Source organism: Drosophila mojavensis, unplaced genomic scaffold (genome assembly GCF_018153725.1).
Source record: "Drosophila mojavensis isolate 15081-1352.22 unplaced genomic scaffold, ASM1815372v1 contig_49, whole genome shotgun sequence".
Classification (NCBI taxonomy): domain Eukaryota; kingdom Metazoa; phylum Arthropoda; class Insecta; order Diptera; family Drosophilidae; genus Drosophila; species Drosophila mojavensis.
Window position 1 is genome coordinate 4509897 of NW_025318872.1, and position 18438 is coordinate 4528334.

An 18438-nucleotide genomic window follows, 5' to 3' on the forward strand; every position below is an offset into this window, starting at 1 on the left:
TGTATATGGTATAAAATATAAGTTTAAGATAAATAATATACAAGTTGTAAATATAAAGATATATATGTAGATTTAACTGCCAATTTATCACAAAACCACAATTGAAGGCTATGAATCGAAATTGAAAGAAAAACTCAATCCTTTGAGAGAACATTGCTATCATCTAATATTTTCTTAACTTTGAATTTACATTTAATTTTTATCATTCAAGTGTATCATAGTTAACAGATTATTAGAAAGCTTACATATAGCTTAGACTATGCAATACTTATGCTCTTATCAATTATTAAATCTTAGTTTGTGAGTTTGTGTGCAGCGCTGTATGTGTCAGACACAAATCACATAAAGGTACTTAAACTCTCTCTTTGTGCACCAAGTCGTGCGATAAAGGCTCCAACCGAGACATAATGGATGACAACCAAAATGTAAGGAGTGTATCTACGTACCATATATATCGTATTTGCCTATATGTCTAGTTCTAGACTTTAAAGAATCAAAAATATATATATATATATTTTTTTTTTAATTAAGAAGCATGTTTGTAACCATTAGTTATGCGCATCTGGTACTTAATACGATTGACTAGAAGTAAGCTAACGGCGAGAGTGGATACTGCATGAAAGAGCTCTGATTTGTACTCGAAGGCAAGCAAGAATCGGAATCGGAATGGGAAAAAGGGTACAAGAAAGGGCCAATGTATAGTGTAAGGGGGTAACGGTTACGGTATCGGATGTATGGGTGGATGTGCGTGCTGCGCGCATTGATTTTGACGGTTTGAAATTAAACAATTTAACAATTAACGTCAACAAGTTGTGAATTCTTTCTTTCTGTGTGGCTGACAAGTCACGAATAGCTTCGACTTGAAACACTGCTTAAATATTCATGAGCAACTCTCATTACGCACTGGTCAGTGGCCAACGGTTAGTTGTTGTACCTGTACCAAGCAATAGGACCTGTAGGTCTACGAATAAGGAGATGTAGGGTTAAGGGGCGGGTCGATCATACGCATGCTACTAGATATGAACTGATGCAAATTTAATTATATAGATTCTTCTATCTATCTACATTCAATCTAGCACTCTAGCACTTTTCTTTTTCTTTTATTGCAAGCATCTGAGTCTCACGTTCATTGAGATCGCTTAGAGCTATGTACACGCTGGATTGTTAAATATTCAATGCGATATTCTATTTACGTAATCTACCGTATTAAGAGCTATGTAAACATAAAGGAAGCAAAGTTATGGCGCCTAAAAGGGCAACGTAGTAACGAACATGTTCTCAATAAGTGCCGGGGCTGGCACCAGATCCTCTAATTTTAGATAGAATATACGCTGCAGTCCCTGTACGCTCAAGGAGCGTAACTCGGGCAGTTTGCCCAACAGGCGACTGAAGTAATGCTGTTTCTTTTGAGCCTCCGCGTTGTAGGTAACATGGTCACGTAGACTGCCGATTATCTTCATTTGTAGTTGTTCCACCTTTTTGGGTTCCCGAAGTCCGTGCCGTTCTGTAACAGAAAGTAGAGAGCTGTAGTGTTGTTGTGTATGTGTGTGTGTGTGTGTCTGTGTGTGGGTGGATGATGAGGTGGCTATCCACTAACCTGTTATCAACGTGAGGGCGCAGAGGCAGGCGAAGGCAGAGATGTCAATCTCCAGATTGTGCAGGCTGCGGCTGAACTCCATGATACCATTTAACCAGTCGCCAAACGAACGCTGGCACTGGGTACGATGTAGCACAGTGCCGTTACAGAAGATCATCTTTGTATCGTCACTGCGAGCACGATAAGAGAGCCGTAGCACAAACAGCTCCAGCGAGGCGGATTGGAACAGAAGCTCTTGGTCCTCGGATGTGAGCTCCAAATAGCCGGGAATCTTTTCAGCGAATTGCCTGATCACATCTACCGAGCTGGTCAGCAGTTGGTAGAACTGCTGAACCTTTTCGGCCTCGCTCAACCCTAGGGGGTTCGCAAGAGTTGGCGGCGTCACCGAATCCTGTGGCTCCACGTAGTGGGAATAGTCCAAGCACGAGGGATCTGGTGTTGTGTCCACGTGACTTCGCACTAGAGCAGTTATTAACGATATGGGCGGCGATGGGGGAGACTCCTGCGGTGACTTTGGCTTTGAGGGTAGACGTCCACGGCGGCCCTTCAGTGAGTCCGTGCGCACTACTTCCTTGACCATGCCAACCACCAGGCACTTTTGAAAGCGACAGAATTGGCAACGATTCCGTCTTCGCTTGTCGACCGGGCAGCTCTTATCCGCCAGGCATACATACTTGGAGCCCTTCTGCACGGTTCGCTTGAAGAATCCTTTACAGCCCTCGCAGGTTCTAACTCCGTAATGTTGGCAGGCAGCCGTATCTCCGCACACGGCGCACAACTGCGAGGAATTGGTCGACTGAAGCAAACGTCCTGCCTGGCTGTGCAGAAAGTCAGCGCCACCCCCGCTCACAGGTGAGTTTGCAGTGGAGTTGGGTGCCGAGCTTAGTTGTATCTGCAGCGCATTGATGGCATGAGTGCTTCTAGTGCCAACTAGCGCCAGCTTAGCCACTTTGGGGCTGTGCGCGGCAGAAGCGGGAGAAACGGAGCGCTGTATGGGCAACGAGGCTCGGCGCATGGGTGGGACAACCACAGCAGAGCCTGTGCTCAAGCCTGAGCCAGGAGCGCCGCTACTTCCTGCGGTGGCCGCCTCCATCTCGGAAATGGTGGGAAACGTGGGCAGGGAATAACGTTCGCCGTTGTGCGAGCTGTAATTCTGTACGGATTCCCAACATAATCGTTTTAATATGTAAAGGGTAATGATTGTAAGCAGTTCCTACTTACCATGTGTTGATAGGTTTGCTGTTGCTGTTGCTGCTGCTGCTGCTGTTGCTGCTGCTGCTGTCCAAAGAAACTGTCGCTGTGAGCCACACCGCTGTATTCATAGAGCGAGCTTGCTGATGAGCTGGGTGAGGGATGGGAAGTGCCATTGATGGCATTGAAGTGACCATGGTAATTGTATCCACTGCTGTTGCTACTGCTGTTGTTGGCGTTGTTGGGCCGAGGTGGCTGAGCTTGTAGCTGGTGCAGCGACTGCCCTGAAGCATGGTCGGTGTTTAGGTCAGCCATTACATCCGCAAAGCAGTCTTCGTCCATTTTTAGAGTCAAGATCTGGTCGGATGGCGTGGCAGTAGCTGAAGGGGAGGCCTGTTTTGGACTGTTGGCGCTGCTGCTGTTGTATTTGAGAGAGTAGGTTTCCTGGAAGCTGGGTAAACTACTGCCGCAGGAGAGTGGTCCTCCAATGGGTGAGATCAGGAGGTCGCTGGTGCCGTGTCGCTGCAGATAGGTGGCCTGGAGCGGCTGTTGCTGCAGTTGCTGTTGTTGGTGAGTGTGAAGTGCGATAGCGGGATCGCTGCTAGACCGAAGACTGAGCAGGCAAATCGAGTGATGATCCTGCTCGGAGCCTGCGCTGCCGTTACTGTTAGAGGGCGGCTGGTCTTGCGTTGAGGGCAACCGCTTATCGCGCAGGCATGTCAGCTTCGTGAGATTCTCAATGGAACTGGTGATATCCTCGCTGCTGCCAATCAGCGCCTCACTGGACGGGGGCACATCAATCTGCGTGTCTGGATAGCTGGCGACCGATCTCTCAAGAACTGGCGAGAGCAGCGAATTGTTCGAGTCCGATGGAAAAAACAAGTCCGAGAACAGCTCGCTATGCGTGACGGCCGCATCGGCTAGGTTGCTTATCAACTGATCCTCCTCATGGGACAGCAATGTCACCTGGCTTGACGTGGGCACCGGTAAGTGCTGGTGCTGCGTGAGCAACTGCTGCTGCTGCTGCGCTTGCTGCTGCTGCTGTAGCGCTTGCTGCTGATGATGATTGTGATACTGATGGCGATTGTGATGATGATGTCCAGCACCAGGCGCGACGGCAGCTACTGTGGACGTGGTTGTTGTCGTTGCCACGGCTTGCGTTGAAAAGTTGTCGAACGACGAAAGTGAACTAAAGGAGCTCTGCAATTGAAGAAAGTCAGACATAGACTGAATTAGCGCCTTTCGACTGAGTTTTAGGATAGCGTCTAGCATTAGATAAGGGTGGAGTCAAGTCGTCTGCTAGACATGCGCGATATCACTGTCGACGCTGATTGGTGCACAGAATACAACCCCTATTAACAGGGCAGCCATATAATTGTTTTACTCTGTTCATAAACGTAAACCGAGATTTGTTGTGATGCTTATATTTGTAACTTAGTAGCGACTTAACACCATTATAAGGTTGAAGTACCGTTCTATTCCAAAGGTTGGCATCATTTTTTTATACCCAATTCATAAATCACAATTGGTTCTCAAACTTGTTCAACCTAATCTCACTATTTACTTGATTTCAATTAGTAATGAATATATCGTATAGGTGAGAGTCTAACAATAAAAATAGTAATATAGAAATATTTCTAAAACCCCTACTAGATGGTAGCGCACTGACTGTTGAGGATCCTTGATGTCTAATTGGATATGCTTGACGCATTAGCTGGCTCTGTTTGCCAACAAACATATTTTACAAAATATTGAATTAGGCAGCCATTGTGGTAGTTGTTGTCATTGTTTGGGTGGTGTGCCTCCTCTATCTCTACGAGCTCTTCACAGTTTGTAATCAAGGAACCATTGACCAAAAATTTGCCTTGCTACGACGCCGTATTTGTTAAGGTTGGCAAAATGCACAGCATCTGCTTTATTATTTATCTATGCCTATTTTTTATGATCTTTGAGGACATGCATTATATAAAGGACGTTAATTTCAAATGGAACTCACATTGGGCTGCAAAAGTAACATGCTTGTGGTCGCTGGGCTATGGAGCCTCGGATGGCTGCTTTTAGGTGATGCTGCAGATGGTGTTGTTGTTGATGTAGCTTTTGTTGCTGTTGTTTCAATTGTCGCACCTGTAACTTTAGTATCGCCTTTTGTAGATCTAACTGCAGATATTCGTTCAGCCTTCAAGCTCTTCGGCTTGCCGACTTTCTGGATATGCCTCACGCTTTGCTCGGTTGACTTTGTGGGTAGCGTGTCACGATTTTCCGTTGCTGTTGTTTCAGTTTCTGCACCTGCAAGGATTTCAATAAGGATAAACATTAAGTGTTGGCATTTAATATTCTTCGCTGAAAATTTGAAAATTCGTTAATTTGTAAATGTTAAGCGGTGTCTGGGGCATCATAATTTATTCTAATATGCCATGCTTCCCTGCCATACGCTACCCTGCACTTTTGACACTTTGTCAGTTCCACAGATACATACGGATTCATACGGCAAACATTTCGAGATGTGGTTTCCCAATTGTCTTGCGTTCCACACGCAAGCAACCGTATCGAATGTCTTAATTAGAAATGCCTCTACAAGTCTCTCCTTGAGTTACCCTATGCAAGAGACTTCTGTGTGAGACGACAAGAAAGGAGAACGGCAGGCGGAGGTTGGAGGTCGGAGGCCGTTCGGCGGTTGCTAGTTGCCAAAAGCTAAGCTCACGTTGCCGCCTGCAATGTCGCACCCGAGTTGTTGGAGTTTGGCCAACAGAGGATCGCATCTCAATCTTTTGGTTAATGCAGCACATTAAATGAAATAAATTGTGCTGTCCGCTGCAGCACCTCGACTCCGCTGCCTACCCTCGCCCGACCCCCTTGGCGGTTGTTCGCTTTTGATTAAAATAAATATTATGGCTTATTCGAATTGCAAAACGACAGTTGGACGTTTCGTTTAGCTGTTCGCTGTCGCTGTTGCTGTTGTTGCCGATTTTCATATTTGTTTCACAAACCCATGTGTCATAATTTATATAATTTTATAAAACTCTTGATTAGCTTACAATTGTTAAGATTCCCTAAAAGATTTGAAACCTCCCACAGTTTACCTTTGCAAGTAAAAACAGCATCTTATTATTATTTCTTCAACTAAAACTATTTATTAATTTTTTTGTCGTTTTTTTTTTTTTTTTTTAAGCCTATCAAATCAAAAGCCATGAGTGTATGGGTTTTGTGCGATATCTACCTTTAACAATTAGCGAAAAAAGTGTATGTTCTTTGTGGCCGCCCAAATGAAACGTTCTTACATGTTTTGATCTGAAAACTTGGGCTGAATATCTTGAAGAATTGCATGTGCTACGTTTTATAATAGAAGTTGGGTGACAATGTACAATAAAATCAAAAGAATTCCATTGGCAATGAACGGGTATTTAACGCAGCGATGTCGTAATATAGATTCTTGTAGACAATATAGCAGTATAAACTTATAGCTTATATATATAAAAATCTATATTTGACGTCCCCGTTCAAGTTTTTTGTTTATTTGAAATTAGCTCTTTTAGTGCTCAAGATTGATTCCAAATAAAAGGACAAACACGAACTTCCGAAAGTAAAGCTATTCAAATTAATTCTTTCTGATGTATTACTTCCCTTCTCAGATCTGTATATTCTCTTTATAAATAAATATATGGTCCCCATAGAAATTCATTTAAACATGGGAAGCTTTACTCTCTCGATGAGTTTCTTCAATAAAATTTTTGAAATTTATAGTACCTGTACAGTTGGCACAATCTATTTGAAGATCTAACAGAGTGTAAGACAATGGGCGAAGATTTCAAATGAAAATCAAATATCATTGCAAATGCTGTTGGCTTTAGCCGTGGGTCATTTAGAAAGCAATTGATTGATACCCTTTGCGCCAGCCAACTCAAAGCTCAGAAGACAACAACAAATAGCTCAAAAACTACCGTGGGCTACTGTAGAAAAAATAGCTACCGGGAAGAGCGTGCGATATTCATTGAACATAACAATGTGCCATTGTTTTTATTAGCGAACATGTTTCTCTGGCATCAACTTTGGGTTGGGCTCGGCTCTGTAGATGCAGTTGCATCTTGAAATATTCAACAAACATTCAGCCTCGACGGTGATAGACTAGACTAGATTTGTGTGCGTGTGTGCGAGTGTTAAGTAAGATGAACAATTTCTCATCTATGGTCCTGCATTTACTATTTTCAAGAGCTGCTTAACAAATTTATTATAAAGGCCAGTAAATACTGACTAAGCTCAAGCCGTTTCGTTTTCTCGTGTCTTCTTCGTGTTGCATAACCCGGCTAATTTATTTTTTTATTTTTATTTTTTTTTATATAAGATTGTTAATACATATTATTTTGCAAGCTTCGAGTGTACTTTGAACTGCGAACCCCATTGCACGCTCTGGCTCTGGCTCGGGCTCTGTCTGATCAATGGACATGGACATATGCATCTGCCCAGTCTGACAGACAAAGCCAAAGACAGACTCGAAGACAGGCACGGACGGACAAACTTGCGCAGTGACCCAAAGAAATGGTAATGCGTCGTGGTCGACGTCTTTGGCATGCTGTACGGGTCAGGCGACTTGGTGACTCTCTGGCAGCTTTGGCAGCTTTGGCAGCTCTGGCCAGCTTTGGCCAGCACTGGCATTCAGTCATTGAGTCAGTGGGTGCAGAAATCAGACATCTCTGCCAACTACAGCCCAAGCAGTTTTCGTGTGAAGTTTTGTGAGAAGTATACAAATGAATTTCAGGTTTGGGCCAAGGAGTTAGTCACTTTGTCTGCTGTAGCTGTTGCCGTATCGCTGTTGTTGTTGTTGGTGGTGGTGGTGCTGCTGAAGCTGCTACAGGTTTGGCAGAGGCATGGCGGCAGAGGAGGCGTCGATGCTATCGCCTTTGAAATCCACGACAACGGGATCGGCTGGCCCAATAGACTCTAGCACAGACCTGCGCGCAGGCCACAAACTTCCTGCAGTACCTTTGATGATGACGATGCCGTTCGTCTGCCCCATTGTTGCCCTAGCTCCGTCTGTCTCTCTCTCGCTCTGGGCATGGGTACTTGTTTAGACTTTCACTATTAATTGTCGATTTTCATCGATGGCTTTTTTATTGTTGGCTCTGATGCTGCACAAAATGCAATACTTAATGGGCAATGGGTAATGGGGTTGGTATTTATAGTTGAGCAAAAAACCCAATTTCTGTGAACCTCATATCGAAACTGTATCTATTACTCAATGCTCTCGAGTGAGAGACAATTTGATTGATTTATGCAATCGAATCTGCCGTCTTATGTTGCATTGTTTTCGTTACATCTCTAATTGCCTGACTCGTCTTCGAGTCAGTGCTTCGAGACACGCTTCTATTACATTATGTTCAAATGGGGACAGCGAATAATCACAGGATTGCCTGATTTTAAGGAGCGATCAAGCGAAAGGCCGAATAAGACTCGAAATTAGAAATTCAATCTCTTAATGCAATACTTTTTGTGTAGCACCTTATTATATTTTATTGATTCAGAGAAAATGTGAACTGCTTTTTATAAAGCATTCATTATGACATACTATCTGAAATTTAATAATTACGATTAATTATTACAATTTTTAAATTCTTTTGAATCATTTTGTATGAAGCAATTGTAGACTAGGAGGAACAGCTCGTTATTAATTACCAAGCTAATATTCTATATAAATTAATTAAAAGAGAAGTCTAACAACACCCGTACATATATACTATGGGAACCTTATTGTTTAATGACATTTCCTATAGGGTGTGAAAATGATATTTAAAGAGGTGAGCTCACCAAAATACAAGAGAGAGAAGTATTTAAAATCTGAGATATATCAAATCTGATCATTAGAAGAATTCCCGTAGGACATAATAGAGCAAGGCTTAAGAATTGAAATAATGGTTGGTAATATGGAGGATGATAAGCTCGAACTGAGCACCGATATAAATATTTAGAATTACAAGTCCTTAGCTTTTTCCCACTTGATCGTCGATAAACATCGTCATATATACATATATATATATATATATATATATGTATTGTATACTGTTTACCACGCATCTGTCTTCTGTCAGGGTATAAAAATCCAAAATGAGATTTGAAGAGAGGAATATATACGGACTTGAGTGAAAAAAATCCCAGTTAAATAAAAAATATATTAAAGAAATTTGTCGCAACAGTTCATAAAATCTTGTTATGCCACATTAAATACTAAGTAAGCCACGAAACGGAGGCTGCATAAAAGTTAGCGCGGCACTGGCAGCGACAACGCGAACGGCGTCATCGTTGTTTAATCGCTGCAAAAATGATCGAAGGTCATCTTGGACATTTCAGTCAGAGCCACAGCCAGAGACGTAGACGGAGCCGGCCATTTGAGTGGATCGAATTCACTTAATAAGCGCGTGAGCGCATCTCAACCAGTTGTTCCAATCCCTCTCGCTCTCGCTCCCCCGTCCACCCCACCCCCTATTCTCTCTCTCTCGCTCTCTCACTCTCTCACTCTCTGTCTCCCTCTCTCAGCATATTGACCAATATATTGGCCACTTGCCAGCTTGCTGAGAGGAGGCTACTGCATTGGTCATCGTCAGCGAATTATGCAAAAGCGGATTCATAAAAATCAACTGCAGCCCGCTTTTGGATTGCGATTTGTGTCTGTTCCAAAATTTGCATGAAATTCTAATAAAAGATTTACCGTTTAGCTGCCTAGCTGCTTGGCTGGTTAGCTGGTTGGCTGGTTAGCCGAGGAGCTGGTGTGCTGGTTAGTTGTTAGGTGTTAGCCAGGCAGATGCAGCATCTAGAAACTGGTTTAATCGAAATTGGAGTGTTATATCATTTGAGAATATGAAATTCAAATACGTGGCACTTGGATTTACCGCTGCTAACCTGTTCTAGGTCTCCAACAAAAAAAAAATATGTACTTGTCGCAGCAATGATAATACAAAAACAAGTAAGAAAGCTCTAGTCGAGACTGCCCGACTACGAGATCCCCTGAACCCTTCGAGCAACTGCATACATACACGCACACACACAGACATACGTGCGCACACATAAACACGCATTGGCTGCAGTGGTTGCTTACAATTCTTGTGTACGTACTTTCTTCATGAATATAACATAAATATGCATGTATTTGCCAAAGCACAAGTCTCTAGTATTTGAAATACGCCTTTTACAAATGTCAGGGTGAGGGGGTTGGGGGTAAATTTGGACAAAACCCGAAACTGTATAAAGTGCATATAAGTATACATACAAAATTTGGACACTCTAGCTTTAAAGATGTAGGAGATAGAAATTTTGGTTTTCGATAATGTTTTTAATCGATAAAAAAATAACGGGGCAAGTTATCGATATTGAAAGCAAAACTCGATATGCGCGTGCTATACACGGACCTAGGAAAAAAAATTTCAAGTCTCTAGCTCTTATATCTTCTGAGATCGACGCGTTCAAACATACGGACAGACTGACAGACGGACGGACGGACAGACAGACAGCTAAATCGACTCAGCTCGACGCCCTGATCAAGAATATATATACTTTATGGGGTCTGCCACACCTCCTTCTGCCTGTTACATACATTTAAGAAAACCAATCTACCCTGATTTCCCATTTTCAATGGATTCAGGGTATAATTAATAAAAAACATGTAAGAAATTTGCATTTAGAATGCACGTGGAAAATCAGTTGAAGATGTTTGTGTCATTGTAGGACTAAGTCCAAAAGGAAATTCGACCCTGATATGAACTTAATTGTATATGATCTCGTGCCTTAAATTAATTTATAGGTTTCTTAAATACAATGCGTCATTATGAATGCAATTTCCATATCGCTTGCTGCGACGCTGAAATGAAATGCTAGACTTAGGGTCTCTGACTAGCTGTCTGTCTGCTGCTCTGACTGGGACAGGTCAAAGGTGCGCAGGCTGCACTGCATCAACGTCTAGGTGAGTCGCCGCCTGATTGACATGGCTAAGACAAAGATAAAGAGCTGCAAATTTTGGAACGCCGCTTGCATAAGGTTTTTCTTTTGCATTTGTTTGCTGAGAGCGACCCAAAATTAAAGCCCAACTCAAAACAAGGTGCAGCCCCAAGGCGGGAGCGTTTGGGAATCTGCCCAAATAAATAAAAATTTGACACAATTTTTTGTTTCTTTGCCCATGCTGTTGTTGCTGCATCGTCGCCGCAAGTTGTTGCAACGTAAAAAAGCAAAGGAAAATCAAGCAACCCAAAGCTATCAAAATATGTACTTGCATGCGAATACATTGCGCGAGGGTGGATCGTAGAACTTTACAGAAAAATTTTTATTATATTCTATTAATTTGCTCTTTTATTTATATTGTTATCGTTCCAATGCTCATATTTTGAATACACATTACAATTGCTTAAATTATCTTTAAGTTGACTCTCGTCTTTTAAATAAAAATAAATAATCAAAAAGATGCGGAAAATTCTCTGAAACTTGATATACGTGGACAAACATTTTAAAATTTCATATTATAATTTGAAAATAAATATGTTAATTGAATTTATTTTGAACAGCCGAGAAACAGCTGTGATCAATTTTGAAATATTTTACACAGACTGCAATGACATTTTGTGAAGCTTTATAATTTATAAATCTACCCTTAGAGATCTTCATCTCGTATTAGCGCTAATTTCAGTTTTCAACTTCTTTTCGACTTCTTTCGTTCGAAGATTCCAAATGGGAGAAAACCAGGGCGAGGGGCAAGGGGCGAGGGACGAAGACCAAAGCTGCCTTCGTGGGCCACCTAATCGATTGCCTGAGCTGAACAAAGCACGGGCACAGTTCCCAGCAGGTTGCACCAACCAGTCACAGCAATAGCACCAGCTACTTCAGCAACACCCAAAGGCATCTGGCTCCAATAATGCCTTTGTATAAGTAACTGTGAGATGCAATGAGACGGCTCAAAACGACTTAAGCGTTGTCTTTGTCTCTGTCTGCGACACAAGAGGAGCCTAACCCATATATTTGAGTGCATTTGAGGCGTGCTCATGTAGATTTCATTCAGTGTACAGCACCCCAATGAAATGGTTAGTTTTGCATATCTAAATTTCAGTTTTGTATCTACCGTAGATAACTCCATAGTGCATTTACTCATCCTTCAAAATTAGGGACTGCTTAAAATTTAAGGAGTGATTTTAATTGCACCGAAAAGACCGAAAGGTATACTAAGCTGAGATATTAAAAATCAATTAGTTGTGTACGTATATACCTTAAGAGAAATATGTAACTGGCTCATATAATATAACGAAATTGTAAATATATTAAATCTGTGGGGTGTTTACTGATAAATAAATAAATAAAAATAAGAAAGAATTAATTCGAGTCACTAATTATATGACGTCAATAAAAAACTCAATTTTCTGTCCAAATCTAGTTACATATATGTTTAATTGATTTCATGTCATTCAATAATTAGCTCATTAATAATTCAGCTTCGCATAATGCATACGGTACTTTACTTTATAGTCCTATCGTATCCTATTCTTGGTATATATAATTAATATGTCAATTCTAATCTACGAATGTAAACAAGTTAATATAAGCTAATTTATTTCTGAAAGGCGCATCACATAAATATTTATGCAAATGTATTTGGTGCCATTGCATCTGTTCCCCAATTGCCCACACATACATATATACTCGTGTGGATAGGTGCATGGTCTCCACATCGCACTGGCATGGTTTAAATTTCATGATTACAACTCTGTTTGCTGCATGGCATCAGCCTAGGAATGGCAAGGCATACGACGAAGACTTAAGTCTGACTCGACTTGCAGTAAGCACGCTGCTGACTGCAGCTTAAACGTGTCTTCAAGACGGTTATTAAATCAATAATGAAGCACACGAAGCACACCAGCAGCACCCAAAAGTGCTACGAAATCTTTTGTGGGCTACACCAAAGAAAACCTCATAATGATCATCATCATAACGTAGCTAAGATCTGGCTACATCATTAGCACTCGTCGCAGGCATTCAATGTTTTTGCTGCTGCTGCTGGTTAGTTGAGGTTATTGTTGTTGTAAACAGTGCCGAAGTCTCTGGTACGCCGGTACGGTGACACACAAACATCGTGGAGTTCACGGAACGCACCCATAAGCCAAGCTCACAGTTTTATCCATTAGACGAGCTTTGCTTTTGTTTTTGGCTTCGATTTTTTTTTTTTTTTTTTTTTTTTTGCTCATCGTCTATTGCCTGTGTTCAAGTTTGTCGAAGTTTGAGCTGCTTCTCCTAGTTTTTTATTATTTTAATTTTTACTTGTGTTGCCTGCATCGCCTCTGCCCAGAAATCGAACTATTAACTTATTGCAGTCAGTGTAAGCTAAGTTTGAGGTGGCGCGACGACGTTTGCAATTCTTTGGCCACATTCCAAAACGTAAAAGGCCTGTCGTTTGCGTTTGCTTTTGCTTTTGCGTTTGCACCAAGGTGTCGAGGGTTAACCAAGGTGTGATAAATTTTTGTCATTTACCACAACATTACTATCGATATTTGAAAGGCCAGAAAAGGTCGTCTTTTGGGTGATCTAAATGCAGAGAGCAACCTGCCATAATTGTTTCATTATCCCAAAGCCCGTACTGGCGACTGCTGGGCTGTCCAGGGCTGCAAAACAGTTAGATCTCAGGGTCTGCAGCGACAGTTCCAGTGACTGTTCCAGAATAATCTTTGCTGTTATTTTACAAATATCTTCCATAAATGCATATGTGTCAAATTAATCGTGATCTGTGCTGACCGCTCTGATGTGTTTGGATTCAGTAACTGACAGCATCCACAGCCAACGGCTTGAAGCTGTATTTGTTTTTATTTCAGTCGCATTGCATATATTTGGCTATCTCACCCACACAGCATCGGTGTCGTCAGCCGTGTTGATTTTTGCCGATAATTAATAGGCAAAAGCAATGATTGCGATGCCTCGCCATTGGAGCGCCTAACGTGAAACTCCTTCATTCAGCCTTATGTGTATACAAATTTACCTGCTTCTCTTTTATTTTGTATTTTCTACGGCAACACGCAAGACCAGCTCTAGCTGCTGATAATGTTTTCAGCAAAATTTTTGCCTAGCTGTGTCTATTAATTAATTGGCGCCCAGCGGACGTTAGTCGCTGGTGGAGAGAAGAGACGAAGCTCTTCTATAATAGCAATTAGCGTGGCATTTTAATATGCATTATTGCAGTGAAAAGATCGAAAACTGTTTTCACAGCATCAGAAGACGCTATAGTCACGACTTTAGCCAGGACGATGAGGAAACAGACACTCAGTAACTGTTGATCTTCGGCAAAAAAAAAAAAAAAAACACAAAAGTGTTACTTATCTATTTTAATTACATAATTAATTTATATTGCCTGTGAATACTTGGTTCAATTAAAATGGAAAGACACGTGTATCGAATACCGAAGTATTACTATATTGGCAAACATTTAAGACTAATAATATTATTATTTTTTGCGAATATTTCTCAACTGATATTTTTTGTTGTTTTTTTTTTACAATTGTTCACTGTAATATATGTATAAATATGTATATATATATAAATATTGATTTAATGAAAGGGTATTCAAAATACAGGCTGGCTCTAAAAATAAATATTTTGAATAAAGCTCAGCACTTCTGAAAACCTGTTGATATCTGCATCAGTTTCCCATGACAGAGACGACATCCATATTGACGCCGCTTTCAATTCGACGATCTGGGGATATGTGGCAGGCAGCCAGTGCTAAATTTAGTCAAATCAACGCTTTAGTATATGATTGTTTCTAAATCTTTTATTTGCTGAGCGCATTAGCAATCTCAGAAACTGGTCAACGAAAGCAAAAGCCAATTCAGAGACACGTACTTAAACAAGTTAGAACACTGCAGTCCACTTGACCGCGAAGTACTCTGCTCAATCTAATGGCTCTTAATTATTATCCAGCTATAGAATTATACTCAGTGACGTATGTTGATCAAAATTAATTTATTTGAAAAATGTATTTTCTTTCAATACTCCAAAGATCTAACCACCAAACTGTGACTCACAAACTGTGGCATTGGAAATGATCGCTTGTTGAAAACAAATTAAGCTCCAAGACTTTGAGTTGTTGATCCTCAATGTGAGTATAGGTATTAGAAAAGTATTAGAAAAGTATTGAAAAGGTATTGAAAGTATTGAAAAAAGAAATACAAGTCAAATCAAGATACAAGATACAAGACATTAGAATAGAGGTTGAGCTACTTTGTGTTTGGCCAGTCTAAATATCTAAAAAAGTAAATATCATATTTCTCAATTTTCATTTTATTTATCCTAATACTTTTTTTTAATAAAATAGAGTATAAAAATGGTGTGAAAACCAAATGTTAAGTTAGTGGGGGAAACTGGGCTAACAAGCCGCTTGAACGAATTCAGCTCGTGAACTGTGAGCAGTTCAATTCAATAGTCCATAGGTGGTGGTTTTTCTATTACTTGGCATATGCATAACATTCGTAATATATAAATTGGAAATTATATTAAATACAAAACTCTTGATGCACGTTTATGCAACTGAATACTCAAAGTACAAACAGCCGAATGGATAGTTCGATATCACTTTGAAATTTTTCCAGGCTTAAATATATTTATATATATTTGTAGTTCTAAATCATACATACATATGTCTATAATTTTTAGGATGGGCGATATATGTGATCGAATATCGAAAAAATATAGAGATAAATATATGTAAATATATAAGTAGAACACCTGCCTAAAGCAGTATTTAACTCCCGATAGTCTCAAGATAACAGTTATTTCTGGTTCATTTTTCGTTTTCTCTCAGTTTGGTTTATATTGCAATGGCATATGTGTACAAATAAATATACATATGTATATGTTTTGTCTCTGAGTGAGCTTTATATAGCACGATTAGAACTGCGTTCATTTCTGAGATGTGCGCGCAGTGGTCATAAATTTAACAGATAACTATAGAAATAGAATGAAGCGCGTCCGAGTCGAACCGGTCTAACCACTTTTACTCTCATCACGGGCATCGCATCATAAGCAGGCTAGCGTCCATATCTGTGCGATAGTCGCTGTGGTCTTCGTATAAGTCTCTCTGTATCTCTGTCTTCGACTCGACTGCAGTGTGTCATCGTGCAAATGTTGCGCCGTAAACCAATTTTAATTTATGCTAATTGCTCAGCATTGTGGCGATTGGATAGCTAAGCGCAAGAAACGAACTTGAGTCTGAAATCGAAACTGAAATTGAAATCGAAATCGGAATCGAGTCGTATAAGATTCTAGATCTGATTGAGACTTGCTTGTCAATTGAAATGGTATCTTTAGGGTAGCTTAAAAAGGTTCTCATATGGAAATTTGACAATTCTAGGATAGGAATATCTAGTTATATGTATTCCTATAATCAAGTGAAAGCCGTTTCGCAATAGAAAGCTTGATTGGTCCACAATTACCAGAAAACGACGCCAAAACTGATTGGCAACTTGGCATATTATTTATTATTTATTTCATTGATTTGTCTTGTGGCTCTTGCTATTGTTTATTTTATTTGCTCTTTATTTATATTTTTTTACTTGGGATTTTCAATCTGTGATTCCGATGCCGATGCCGATGCTGATGCCAATGATTGAGGTGTGTATTTTTTATTCCCTCACCTTTGGAATGGCGTGTTAAATGCACAACAAGGTTCTTGTTTCATCCGTTAGATCCGCAATGCCCGACTGGCTATTGGCAAAGTGCTTTTTATTATGCCTTTTTACATACGATTTTCAGCCATAAATCATTCTATGCTGTGGGAATCTATGTATATGTATGTATAGCTGAGCTATCTGTAACTATGTGTCGTTGTCTATTGGTTGCACAAAAAGTTCAATGCTAAACAGCGAGCAGTCAGAGCACAGCACACAAAAGAATTTGCCACAGTTCAAAGCATCGTTCATTAGCCAACTCGAATTGCAACTTCGATTCCACATCCAATTGTCATGCTCAAACAACTTAGCTAACTTGGCTAACTAGGCGAGTCATAGCGCTAAAAGGTCGTACAAAGCGACTACTGCAACTGGACGAATCTCTTGATATACCAACCCGTCGTCGATTACCTCAGGACATAATAATGAAATATACAATACTTTCGATGTATTTCGTAACAAAAAATTGCAAAAGTATTTATAAATAATAACGTTTCCTGGCTTTTTGTTTGCTAAGCTAATTTCAAAATTAAGAAATTTGTTATGTATAGAAGAAAATTTAATTTTTTTTCTAATAGAGCCTTGCTTTAACTTTAAGGAATGTATTTTTAATTAATAAAAATAAAGGCAACAACTTTGAGTAAATACTGAAGGCTAAACATCACTTTGGGGAATATAGTTTTTCCCAACGGCTCAAATTGCATTCTCAAAAGTGAAGGCCTCGTTAAAGATAAAGCGCAGCTGAGCCAATAGATTGGAACGTCTGCTAGCTTTTTTTTAGTCCAATCAGCCTTAAATCAAAGACTGCATGCTGTCATGTGGTCAGTCTGAGGTCTTTAGCTATATGTACCACATGAGCACTGTATTTGTTAATATCGAATTTTTTTTTAAATGGAGGGGCTCTTCCTAAGCATATATAAGACTAAAATTGATAATATAAATATAAAGGTTATAAATATTCAACCTGTTCGAATTTGTATGGGTTTGATAAACTGAATTATACTCTTTAAAAATGGCAGAAGAGCTTTATATTGCAGGTGAATGGCAAGTGGCAGTCGATGCTGTGAGAAAAACTGACGACTAAAGACACAAAAAAGTATTATTAAACTTGCTTAAACTACTTAAAATATAACAAAGGAGATTCTAATAACCCGACGGAGAGATAAGCTGGTAGAATAGACCGACTTGTTAGTTAAATTCAGTTTTTGTTTTTATAAATGTATCTATAATACAGGATTATGCGTGTGTATAAAGTCATTCCCGTTACTTCTTTCTCCCTTTCTCTCTCTCTCTCTATCGTTCTTTATCTCTTTATCTTAACTTTTCTTCTTTTTCTCGCCATTGGTTAAATTTGTTGCTTCGACCGAAATGTATGATATTAAACAAATGTAAATTAGTTTAAATATATAATCAAACAAGCAAATTAGGTATGCCGTGTTATAGATAATAGATTATGTTGCATATATTAATGCGTAAGAATGCGCTAAAAGCGTTTCTGTTAGATTCGCCATTCTAGCTGCAACTATGGCTCCCTACTATTTGTTCAGCTTTATTTCGTAAACGACAAGATTTTGATTCAATGGTATTTTCTAGTTACTGACCTAAGGAAAAAACACCTGTGCTAGTACCTGAGTATATTATGAGTGCCCCTCGTAATGTGCTTCTATTTATACAGATGTTTCTTGTTTTTGTTTTGGACTCAAACACGTGGTATGCGCCGTATTACGCATACGCAGTGCTAACAGGATAATGCACACAAGAAACAAGAAGAGAAAACGTGAGCGAGTACGCAGTCTTATACGTAACGCCGTCTCGCTTTCTCGTTGACGTCATCAGTTTTATTTTGGACATGGCAACAAGCTGAAAAAGTAAGTATTAGAAGCAACGGCTGAGGCTTTATCGATCCATGGGTGTGTGTGTGTGTGTGTGCGTGTATGTGTATGTATGAGCCAAGTTGGTTGAAGGATACGGTGG

The 18438-nt window shown here is 40.1% G+C and overlaps 1 protein-coding gene across 2 annotated transcripts in view; it reads right to left on the reverse strand.

Moving 5' to 3' along the window:
- The window catches only part of LOC6578153 (probable nuclear hormone receptor HR38), a 26392-nt gene continuing 7954 nt past the window's right edge, over positions 1–18438 (reverse strand). For both annotated transcript variants that reach the window (XM_002004034.4, XM_032728936.2), the window contains exons 2-5: positions 4785–5074; positions 2819–3988; positions 1598–2750; positions 1–1504 (exon numbers count right to left, since the gene is read on the reverse strand). In XM_002004034.4, the coding sequence (XP_002004070.2) occupies positions 1248–1504; positions 1598–2750; positions 2819–3988; positions 4785–4805 (2601 nt within the window). In that variant the 5' untranslated portion in view covers positions 4806–5074 and the 3' untranslated portion in view covers positions 1–1247. The remainder of the gene's footprint in view (positions 1505–1597; positions 2751–2818; positions 3989–4784; positions 5075–18438) is intronic.